General features: G+C 44.2%; 1 protein-coding gene across 2 annotated transcripts in view; it reads left to right on the forward strand.

The window, feature by feature from the left end:
• Nucleotides 1-12,451, forward strand: part of slc29a1a (solute carrier family 29 member 1a) — a 77,444-nt gene that overhangs the window by 61,176 nt on the left and 3,817 nt on the right. For both annotated transcript variants that reach the window (XM_036986434.1, XM_021613149.2), the window contains exons 2-11: nt 5,939-6,019; nt 6,149-6,230; nt 8,042-8,223; nt 9,470-9,609; nt 10,110-10,244; nt 10,393-10,490; nt 10,949-11,033; nt 11,230-11,315; nt 11,427-11,535; nt 11,773-11,858. In XM_036986434.1, the coding sequence (XP_036842329.1) occupies nt 5,991-6,019; nt 6,149-6,230; nt 8,042-8,223; nt 9,470-9,609; nt 10,110-10,244; nt 10,393-10,490; nt 10,949-11,033; nt 11,230-11,315; nt 11,427-11,535; nt 11,773-11,858 (1,032 nt within the window). In that variant the 5' untranslated portion in view covers nt 5,939-5,990. The remainder of the gene's footprint in view (nt 1-5,938; nt 6,020-6,148; nt 6,231-8,041; nt 8,224-9,469; nt 9,610-10,109; nt 10,245-10,392; nt 10,491-10,948; nt 11,034-11,229; nt 11,316-11,426; nt 11,536-11,772; nt 11,859-12,451) is intronic.

Below are 12,451 nucleotides of genomic sequence, written 5' to 3' on the forward strand. Positions count from 1 at the left end.
GCAGGTGGTGACCACAGACCACTTCTCAGTTTCTATGCTTCCAGGCTGATGTTTTGGTCACTTTTGAATGCTGGCAGTGCTTTCACTAGTGGTAGCATGAGATGGAGTCTACAACCCACACAAGTGGCTCAGGTAGTGCAGCTCATCCAGGATGGGACATCAATGCGAGCTGTGGCAAGGTTTGCTGTGTCTGTCAGCGTAGTGTCCAGAGCATGGAGGCGCTACCAGGAGACAGGCCAGTACATCAGGAGACGTGGAGGAGGCCGTAGGAGGGCAACAACCCAGCAGCAGGACCGCTGCCTCCGCCTTTGTGCAAGGAGGAGCAGGAGGAGCACTGCCAGAGCCCTGCAAAATGACCTCCAGCAGGCCACAAATGTGCATGTGTCTGCTCAAACGGTCAGAAACAGACTCCATGAGGGTGGTATGAGGGCCCGACTTCCACAGGTGGGGGTCAACACCGAGAACACCAAGATTGGCAAATTCGCCACTGGCGCCCTGTGCTCTTCACAGATGAAAGCAGGTTCACACTGAGCACATGTGACAGTCTGGAGATGCCGTGGAGAACGTTCTGCTGCCTGCAACATCCTCCAGCATGACCGGTTTGGCGGTGGGTCAGTCATGGTGTGGGGTGGCATTTCTTTGGGGGGCCGCACAGCCCTCCATGTGCTCGCCTGAGGTAGCCTGACTGCCGTTAGGTACCGAGATGAGATCCTCAGACCCCTTGTGAGACCATATGCTGGTGCTGTTGGACCTGGGTTCCTCCTAATTCAAGACAAGGCATTGATGCTATGGACTGGCCCGCCCGTTCCCCAGACCTGAATCCAATTGAGCACTTCTGGGACATCATGTCTCGCGCCATCCACCAACGCCACGTTGCACCACAAACTGTCCAGGAGTTGGCGGATGTTTTAGTCCAGGTCTGGGAGGAGATCCCTCAGGAGACCATCCGCCACCTCATCAGGAGCATGCCCAGGCGTTGTAGGGAGGTCATACAGGCCCGTGGAGGCCACACACACTACTGAGCCTCATTTTGACTTGTTTTAAGGACATTACATCAAAAGTGGATCAGCCTGTAGTGTGGTTTTCCACTTTATTTTGAGTGTGACTCCAAATCCAGACCTCCATGGGTTGATAAATTTAATTTCCATTGATAATTTTTGTGTGATTTTTGTTGTCAGCACATTCAACTATGTAAAGAAAAAAGTATTTAATAAGAATATTTCATTCATTCAGATCTAGGATGTGTTATATTAGTGTTCCCTTTATTTTTTTGAGCAGTGTATATTACAAATCCATACTTTGAGTCAAGTATTGATATATCGCCCAGAAATTATATTGCGATATGTAACTGTATCGCTTCAGCGTGGAACAATGAGCTGCAGTCAATACTCCTTACCCATGGCCATGATGATGACTCCACTATCTAAATTGGACATGCACATTTCCATCTAAAAAGGCTTAGTCTATTCCTTTATGGCATCCAGAACACATCATGCCTATGCTTATGAGACACATTGTGAGATAAACCTGTTTGGGCTGCTGGGATGCTTGGAGTTCTGCACAGACATCTGTGTGTACAGTGAACTCTGGCTATTTGTTTTAGAGGGTCTCAGAAAGCCTGCTGTGTTTCAGAAAGGCGTCACAGAAGCATCTGTCTGTGTGTAGATGTCTTCCATCAGTGGTAGAGTAGTTGCTATGGGATGTGTGGGGCCAGTGAGCATATTGTGATAGGAAGGACTAATGCCAGACTTCTGTATGTTATTTTTAGACCACCTCTTAACCAAGGCTTCCTCCCATGTATAAAATGAAACGATGTTCAGCTGCCAATCTATCCTTTCAGTAAATCAACTCTTGGATTTAGGCTACTCCTGCGATACTCTAAGTAAGTGTAATAAAACAAAATCAGAAGAAAATAGTGCTGATATAGCAGACTCTGTCTGGCATGGATGATACATTTTGACTTGTGTGGATATTTGGCTAGAATGTTTTGATTTGTTGAGATGACACATTATCGTGCTTAATAAGATTTTGAAGGTTGTCTTATGTTTTTATTTGTCACTATGGAACGCTGAAACTGGATAGGCTAGACTTTTGGTTTGGTTTAATGGTAGGAATATCAGCGATTATAACTCCTATTGTTGCTTACACATGCTGCATCTTTTTTCAATTTAACAAACTATATTTTCCTGGTAAACAAGAACTTGGTTTGTATCTTTCAGTTACAAATGTAGTAGGTAGGAATTGTTGTTTGTCTGAAATGTAATGTTGGTTACATGCTCATCTGTGTATTTGGTCAGAATAAGAAAGTAGCCTAATTAGGGCTGTGACGTTACCAGTATCACAATATTTTTTCCCACGGCAGAAAAATGTAAATACGAAGCGGCCCAAACTCTTCGGTCCTTTCAAAACCTGCTGAATGTAAAATATTGAGAGATATACAGTACCAGTCAAAAGTTTGGACACAGCTACTCATTCAAGGGTTTTACTTTATTTTTACTATTTTCTACATTGTAGAATAATAGTGAAGACATCAAAATTATGAAATAACACATGGAATCATGTAGTAACCAAATAAATGTTAAACAAAATATTTGAGATTCTTCAAAGTAGCCACCCTTTGCCTTGACATCTTTGCACACTCTTGACTTTCTCTCAACCAGCTTCACCTGGAATGCTTTTCCAATGGTCTTGATGGAGTTCCCACATATGCTGAGCACTTGTTGGCTGCTTTTCCTTCACTCTGCGGTCCAACTCATCCCAAACCATCTCAATTGGGTTGAGGTCAGGTGATTGTGAAGACCAGGTCATCTGATGCAGTACTCATCACTCTCCTTGGTCAAATAGCCCTTACAGAGCCTGGAGGAGTGTTGGGTCATTGTCCTGTTGAAAAATAAATGATAGTCCCACTAAGCGCAAACCAGATTGGATTCCGTATCGCTGCAGAATGCTGAGATCATCCGTTCACCTACTCTGTGTCTCATAAAGACACAGAGGTTGGAACCAAAAATCGCACATTTCCACCGGTCTAATGTCCATTGCTTGTTTTTTTGGCTCAAGCAAGTCTCTTCTTCTTGTTGCTGTCCTTTAGTAGTGGTTTCTTTGCATTAATTTGACCATGAAGGCCTGATTCCCACAGTCTCCTCTGAGCAGTTGATGTTGATGTCTTTTTATTTATTTTTATTTAACCTTTATTTAACTAGGTAAGTCAGTTAAGAACAAATGTGCGTTTTATCACATACACACATCACGACAAGAGAGACAACACTACATAAAGAGAGACCTAAGACGACAACATAGCAAGACGACAACATAGCAAGACGACAACATAGCAAGACGACAACATAGCAAGACGACAACATAGCAAGGCAGCAACACACAACAGCACAGCATGGTAGCAACATAACATGGTAGCAGCACAAAACATGGTGCAAACATTATTGGTCACAGACAACAGCACAAAGGGCAAGAAGATAGAGGCAACAATACATCACGCAAAGCAGCCACAACTGTTACTTAAACTATGTGAAGCATTCATTTGGGCTGCAATTTATGAAGTTGGTAACTGTAATGAACTTATCCTCTGCAGCATAGGTAACTCTCTCTTCCTTTCCTCATGAGAGCCAGTTTTATCATAGCGCTTGATGGGTTTTGTGACTGCACTTGTAAGAAACATTGAAAGTTCTTGACATTTTCTGGATTGACTGACATTCATGTCTTAAAGTAATGATGGACTGTCATTTCTCTTTGCTTATTTGAGCTGTTCTTGCCATAATATGGACTTAGCCCTTTTTGGTAAAAGACCATCTTCTGTATACTACCCCTTCCTTGTCACAACACAACTGATTGGCTCAAACGCATTAAGAAGGAAAGAAATTCCACATATGAACTTAACAAGGCACACGTGTTAATTGAAATGCATTCCAGGTGACTACCTCATGAAGCTAGCTGAGGGGATGCCAAGAGTGTGCAAAGCTCTCATCAAGACAAAGGGTTTCTACTTTGAAGAATCTCAAATTTAAAATATATTTTGATTTAACACTTTTTTTGCTTACTATATAATTCCATATGTGTTATTTCATAGTTGTGATGGCTTCACTATTATTCTACAACCCTACCTTAGACAGGTAAACTAGCTAGACAGGAAATTATTTAGTTACTGGCAGGATGGTGAACTTGTGGACTGAATTTCAGTTGGAGATGTGATGTACAGTGGGGCAAAAAAGTATTTAGTCAGCCACCAATTGTGCAAGTTCTCCCACTTAAAAAGATGAGAGACCTGTAATTTTCATCATAGGTACACTTCAACTATGACAGACAAAATGAGAAAAAAAATCACATTGTAGGATTTTTAATGAATTTATTTGCAAATTATGGTGGAAAATAAGTATTTGGTCAATAACAAAAGTTTATCTCAATACTTTGTTATATACCCTTTGTTGGCAATGACAGAGGTAAAACGTTTTCTGTAAGTCTTCACAAGGTTTTCACACACTGTTGCTGGTATTTTGGCCCATTCCTCCATGCAGATCTCCTCTAGAGCAGTGATATTTTGGGACTGTTGCTGGGCAACACAGACTTTCAACTCCCTCCACAGATTTTCTATGGGTTGAGATCTGGAGACTGGCTAGGCCACTCCAGGACCTTGAAATGCTTCTTACGAAGCCACTCCTTCGTTGCCCGGGCGGTATGTTTGGGTTCATTGTCATGCTGAAAGACCCAGCCACGTTTCATCTTCAATGCCCTTGCTGATGGAAGGAGGTTTTCACTCAAAATCTCACGATACATGGCCCCATTCATTCTTTCCTTTACACGGATCAGTCGTCCTGGTCCCTTTGCAGAAAAACAGCCCCAAAGCATGATGTTTCCACCCCCATGCTTCACAGTAGGTATGGTGTTCTTTTGATGCAACTCAGCATTCTTTGTCCTCCAAACACGACGAGTTGAGTTTTTACCAAAAAGTTATATTTTGGTTTCATTTGACCATATGACATTCTCCCAATCTTCTTCTGGATCATCCAAATGCTCTCTAGCATAAATCAGACGGGCCTGGACATGTACTGGCTTAAGCAGGGGGACACGTCTGGCACTGCAGGATTTGAGTCTCTGGCAGCGTAGTGTGTTACTGATGGTAGACTTTATTACTTTGGTCCCAACTCTCTGCAGGTCATTCACTAGGTCCCCCCGTGTGGTTCTGGGATTTTTGCTCACCGTTCTTGTGATCATTTTGACCCCAAGGGGTGAGATCTTGCGTGGAGCACCAGATCGAGGGAGATTATCAGTGGTCTTGTATGTCTTCCATTTCCTAATAATTGCTCCCACAGTTGATTTCTTCAAACCAAGCTGCTTACCTATTCCCAGCCTGGTGCAGGTCTACAATTTTGTTTCTGGTGTCCTTTGACAGCTCTTTGGTCTTGGCCATAGTGGAGTTTGGAGTGTGACTGTTTGAGGTTGTGGACAGGTGTCTTTTATACTGATAACAAGTTCAAACAGGTGCCATTAATACAGGTAACGAGTGGAGGACAGAGGAGCCTCTTAAAGAAGAAGTTACAGGTCTGTGAGAGCCAGAAATCTTGCTTGTTTGTAGGTGACCAAATACTTATTTTCCACCATAATTTGCAAATAAATTCATTAAAAATCCTACAATGTGATTTTCTGGATTTTTTTTCTCATTTTGTCTGTCATAGTTGAAGTGTACCTGCGATGAAAATTACAGGCCTCATCTTTTTAAGTGGGAGAACTTGCACAATTGGTGGCTGACTAAGTACTTGTTTTGCCCCACTATACAATGTTGGATAATATCACAATGTGGCGTTTTGTTAATCTTTTTGGGATAATTGGCAAAAAACTGCATGTCGAATTCATTCTCCTGAACTTTCTCTTGTATATTGTTACTTTGTGAAGACTAGGCTGATTAATTTATGAAAATGTCTGTTTTCAGTACCCGTGACACATTTTGACTTCAGAGCTGGTTCCTGCAGTACTTTAGGACAATGACAGCCATCAATGCTCCACAGGACAAGTGAGTGCAGTGACTTTGCATTTTCTGCTTCTGCCTGCAATCATTTAATGCTATATGGATATATTTGATGGATACAATTGGTAAAGGCTACATACTAAAATTTCTGGTGTGTGACTGTGTATTTGTCAGGTATAATGCGGTGTGGATAATTTTCTTCATCCTTGGCTTGGGAACCCTCCTGCCATGGAACTTCTTCATGACTGCAACCATGGTAACTGCATTCTTCACAACTGCTTGATTATAATAACCATGAGAAATCAGACTTACACGGAACCCAAACCGGCTGCTGCGCGCATTCGACATCGTGCATACATTTATTTTGTCCCCCTACACCAAACGCGATCATGACACGCAGGTTAAAATATCAAAACAAACTCTGAACCAATGACACTAATTTGGGGACAGGTCGAAAAGCATTAAACATTTATGGCAATTTAGCTAGTTAGCTTGCACTTGCTAGCTAATTTGTCCTATTTAGCTAGCTTGCTGTTGCTAGCTAATTTGTCCTGGGATATAAACATTAGGTTGTTATTTTACCTGAAATGCACAAGGTCCTCTAGTCTGACAATTAATCCACACATAAAACGGTCAACCGAATCATTTCTAGTCATCTCTCCTCCTTCCAGGCTTTTTCATCTTTGAACTTATATGTGGATTGGGATCTAAACTTTCATAGTATTACCACAACAACCGGCAACACAATTCGTCTTTCAATCACCCACGTAGGCATAACCAATGAGGAGATGTCACGTGGGTACCTGCTTCTATAAACCAGTGAGGAGATGGAAGAGGCAGGACTTGCAGCGCGATCTGCGTCAGAAATAGAAATTACTTCTTTTTTTTTTTCTTTAAGCAACGCAGACGCGCAATAATTGAATAACACAGATTCATACATTTATTTATTTTATTATTTTTTGTTGTTGAATTTTTACCCCTTTTTCTCCCCAATTTCGTGGTATCCAATTGTTTAGTAGCTACCATCTTGTCTCATCGCTACAACTCCCGTACGGGCTCGGGAGAGACGAAGGTTGAAAGTCATGCGTCCTCCGATACCCAACCAAGCCGCACTGCTTCTTAACACAGCGCCATCCAACCCGGAAGCCAGCCGCACCAATGTGTCGGAGGAAACACTGTGCACCTGGCAACCTTGGTTAGCGCACACTGCGCCCGGCCCGCCACAGGAGTCGCTGGTGCGCGATGAGACAAGGATTTCCCACCGGCCAAACCCTCCCTAACCCGGACGACGCTAGGCCAATCGTGCATCGCCCCACGGACCTCCCGGTCGCGGCCGGTTACGACAGAGCCTGGGCGCGAACCCAGAGTCTCTGGTGGCACAGCTGGCACTGCAGTACAGCGCCCTTAACCACTGCGCCACCCGGGAGGCCATACATTTATTTTTGCAGCGCACGCGACGCGAGCAGTGTGGTCAGCCTATAAGAGCTGAAGTAGTAGAACAATAATATGGGCACACACTCATTTCCTATGTCTCTAAGTGGAAGTACAACTGGTCTTTTAAAATGTGCCGACTCTAACAAAAGGGTGATTTTAATGCTTCTGGAGCTGCCTCGAGGGAGGAGGTTTCATTGAGACCACTATTGTAAACAGTTCGAAGCCACCTGGTTCATCAAACTTTTGGCCAGGTGTGTTGCCATGCCAATATATCCCCGCCCTCGGCAGCAGGCTAGCATTATGAAAACATTAGAGATTAAACAAACGCAGCATGCATCGGTCAGAAAATCAACTCAAATGTTACAAATCGCCAAATCACTAATTATTTTTTCTCATTACTTTCTTTCTACCTTCCGAGACACTCTCTCCATAGTATTTCACTGGATCGTTTCACACTAAATCGTATCGTTCCTGTATTGCATCGGAGCCCATATAGTTTCAAGTTTCGTATCTAGATACATATCGAATTGTCTTGAAAGGGAAAGATGCACATCCCGAGAAATCATTGACTCTCGTAAGCTTTGGTCATGAACCCCAAGTCTTTCACTCCTCCACTCTGCTGCTTCCCTTTAGTACTTCACCAGCCGACTGAAGGACCCGGCCATCGAAGGCTCAGTGAATCTGACGGCCAACGCCACGGTAGTGGAGGCAGACACGAGGAATGTCCTGGAGTCCAAGTTCAACAATGTGATGACCCTGTGTGCCATGGTGCCCCTGCTCATCTTCACCTGCCTTAACTCCTTCATCCACCAGAGGTATAGTTAGAACTAATGGTAATGCTTCTATTGGTATTAAGGTTGCCCTATTCCCTAGGGCAATTGAACTGAGCAGTTTTTTATTTTACCTTTTTATTTAACTAGGCACGTCATCTAAGAACAAATTCTTATTTTCAATGACGGCCTAGTGGGTTAACTGCCTTGTTCAGGGGCAGAACGACAGATTTGTACCTTGTCAGATTTGTACCTTCGAACTTGCAACCTTTTGGTTACTAGTCCAACGCTCTAACCACTAGGCTACCCTGCCGCCAGTTGCACAAGTTGAGCCTGCTCTGAGGTTGTACCGTTACTCCCAATTGTTCAATCACATTTATTTATAAAGACCTTTTTACATCAGCAGATGTCACAAAGTGCTATCAGAAACCCAGCCTAAACCCCCAAACAGCAAGCAATACAGATGTAGAAGCACGGTGGCTAGGAAAAACTTCCTATAAAGACAGGAACCTAGGAAGAAACCTAAAGAGGAAACAGGCTCTGAGGGGTGGCCAGTCCTCCTCTGGCTGTGCCGGGTGGAGATTATAAGAGTACATGGCCATTTAAAGCCAGATTGTTCTTCAAGATGGTTTAAGTGGAAGATGGACAATTTATGGCAGGCAGGCAAGTTGAGCCTGCTCTGAGAATGTAAATACAAAGAATTCCAGTAGTGATCTTCCTGGTTCCTCCCCTATGTGTAGGTGAAAGCCAGGCCATATATGGTACTTCTGCATGTAAATAGTTTCATTAGCATAACCAATTAGCATTTTGGGGAAGGTGATGATAATCTTTGGGAAGACAAAAAAATATTCCTGACTTGTCTGATGGTGAAGCACTTTTCAGACTTGAATGTCAATCCCTTTACTGTGACCTCGAGGAGACCCAGGACTCAAACTCCAAACCATACCTCATTCCTCTTAAAAGCACCTTGAATTGATACCTCACTCTTATCCTCAAACATTGCCTGTTCACATGCCCCCCTAACCTCGCTCCATACATGTTCCTCAGTTTCCCCTAAGCTACCCTGAACGGTACCTTTCATGTAAACCTAAGTTATTTCTGCCTACCTAATACTCACTCCGTGAACCCCATCAGTTGTTTCCATAGGACATTGGTATGTGGACTTTAATTATAGTTGGATATAGAGAGATCCAGCAAGGGCTTGTTCATCAATGACCCCCACTCCTGTCTAAACAGCCCTATGAATATCTCCTTCTGTTTTTCTCCCCTTTTACCCTCACCTGTCCCCCAGGATCCCTCAGAATTTCCGTATCGCCGGCTCCCTGTCTGTGATCCTGTTGGTGTTCCTGTTGACGGCGGTGCTGGTCAAAGTGGACATGAGCCCTCTCCCCTTCTTCTGTCTCACCATGATCAAAATTATCTGCATCAATTGTAAGTGGACCCTACCCAAACTACTAGACTCTTACCTAACATGCCAAGCTCACACAGTTCAACTCACTCACCTTCACACCATCTGCTACGGAGTTGGCTTGTTTGAAGTGGGATGTTAAACAGCAGGGATATGCTCTCCTGTTGCTTTGATCCTGGCCCCCTGATGCCTGATGAGGACCAGCTTCTCTGACGGTCCAGGTTCCACTAGAGGGGAGGAGAAGGTGACCCAGTTGGAACGCTTTGATGTTGACATCCACACTCTCCCTGTAAAGACTTCCTGTCTGTCTATACTAGGAAGACGGGTGAATTAAATAATGTTTATTATGTAAAACAACCCCTGTGATGTTCTCATTTGGTTTTGCTTTATTTTTCTTGTGTTGCTGATATAAACCTCTTGCCCTCTCCTTTGCTTTTAAATGTATTACTCCCTCCTATATCCAACATCTGCAATCACTCATTCTCTCTCTACTTTGACTTAATTAAATGTTTTCTCTCCCCAGCGTTTGGGGCAGTGCTGCAGGGCAGTTTGTTTGGTCTGGCTGGGATGCTGCCGGCCTCCTACACTGCACCTATCATGAGTGGACAGGGCCTCGCCGGGACCTTCGCTGCCTTCTCTATGATCTGTGCCCTGGCCAGTACGTCTGACACACACTCAAAACACACACACCACTGCTCCCAACACTTTCCATAACACTCCCACTCCCACCAGGTCCATAACTCATATCCCAGGATGAGAATAGTAAGCACTTCCAGGTCATGACCCTGTATTCTCTTTGTGTTTAGGTGGCTCGGCCCTACAGGACAGTGCCTTTGGCTACTTCATCACAGCGTGCGTGGTCGTCTTCCTGGCCATCTTGTCCTACTTTGCTCTGCCCAGAATGGTGAGACCTCAACTAACACCCCCTACTAGTGTGTTCTGCCTAAAGGAATGCTCTGACCTCAAAATGCTAGTTCACTCTGTCAGACAAGTTGTCATTGGCTCAACAATGTTATCTGAGGGAAGCCTTTAGTAGTGTGTAGCATTGTATAGCCTCCCTGGCCTGTATCCATAATGTGTCCTTACATGCAGCTATATAGATAGATGCAGTAACCTGATAATAGTATGTTGGGGTGTTAACCCCCATGTCCTGGCTAAATTCCCAATCTGGCCCTCATACCATCATGGACACCTGATCCCCAGCTTCCACTTGGCTTCATTCATCCCCTCTCCTCCCCCTGTAACTCATCCCCAGGTTGTTGCTGTAAAAGCGAATAGTTCTCAGTCAACTTAGCTACCCTAAAGTAAGGGTGAGTAAAACAAATGTGCTGATTTTTGTTAATGTCTTTCCCAACCTCGCAGGACTTTTTCCAGTACTACCTGGAAAGTAATGGATCCAGGCCAGCCGGCAGAGATGAAGAGAACAAGATGGACCTTTTGGAAAAAGGTGCAGATGGAATGTAACGTTGAGAAATGTTTCTCATTTGCTGTGTAGTAGTGTACTCTGAATCTTCCCAGGGCTCACTGGGTTTATACTACAATGCTCTTTGACCTAATTCTCAGTGCTTTTCTTCCAAGTTGTGCATTTCTCTTGCATATCTACCTGTGTAACGCTAACAGCAAAAGGGGATGTTGTGTGACAGACAGCCCAGCACAGAAGAGGCCGGTGGTCAGTGTGACAGAGGAGGAAACCAGGTCCAACATATCTGTGTTTGCCATCTTTAAACGGGTAAGGGACCGGCACAAATATGATATAAACAAAGTAGTCCTCCCAAGTGAGGGAATTGGTGGTGGGGCCTAAAACCCCCTACCGATGTCCTGATGTTGTGGTCTCCTGTAGATCTGGGTAATGGCCCTTTCTGTGTGCTTCGTGTTCACCATCACCATCGGAACATTCCCTGCAGTCACAGTTGACGTCAGGTCCACCGTGGCCGATGGGGGAGCCTGGGGTGAGTGTCTTAAGGGAAAGTCTTTATTGACTGTGTTTTGCTGTATTAATGGCTTGTGAAAAGTCAGAGACCAGCATACAGGCTCATAGCATTAATCCTCTCAAAACTGGCAAGGACAATGCCGAACATCTGCCTTTCTGACGATTTTGCTGTAATGGGTTCCAGTAGGATTTAAGAGTCTGTGAGGACTGTAGTCTTATTCGCCATGCGGCTGCTGCTGTTCCTTTGTCTCCACAGATAAATACTTCATCCCTGTGTCGTGTTTCCTGCTCTTCAACGTGATGGACTGGGCAGGCAGAAGTCTGACGGCCGTGTGTATGTGGGTGAGTCTGAAGCCCTGAGCACCTTCCACTAACACTGGCTCAAACAGACAAAGGTTTGTTGGTGTAGATTCCCACCTAACATCTGTGCTCCCCTGAAATGGTTCCCCTTGGCCGACTTCTTTGCCGTTTCACTGGAACATGGATCAGAATGTCTTGGCGTCTCATCACTCTGAAGAGGAGAGGATTAGACTGACGACTCCCATGACAACAGTATCATACATGATGACACAACAAATTCATTTCTGGCTTTTGTTTAAAAATACCATCTCAAATGTGTTAAATCTAAACATTTTAGCCCAAATCTGATCTGGATTACTGCCTGATGACGTCATGGGGTTGTAACCCTCTCCACAGTTGAAAACATATTGCCGGGACATCAATCGTTCAGAATTCTCTGGAAAATCTGGAACACTTTGATGTGTAGGCCAGTGGTTTGTATTGGAAAAAATCCCTTGTGTTTTTAGGATGAAGAGGTTGTGTGACTGCTGAAAGAAGTGTATTTGGAGGGGTAGGTGAGGAGTGGCTCATGGTGACACTGAAGACCCCCTATTGATTTGGACTAGTTTCCTGTTGTAAATAGGTCACATGACTGG

This window comes from Oncorhynchus mykiss, chromosome 1 (assembly GCF_013265735.2).
Source record: "Oncorhynchus mykiss isolate Arlee chromosome 1, USDA_OmykA_1.1, whole genome shotgun sequence".
NCBI lineage: Eukaryota > Metazoa > Chordata > Actinopteri > Salmoniformes > Salmonidae > Oncorhynchus > Oncorhynchus mykiss.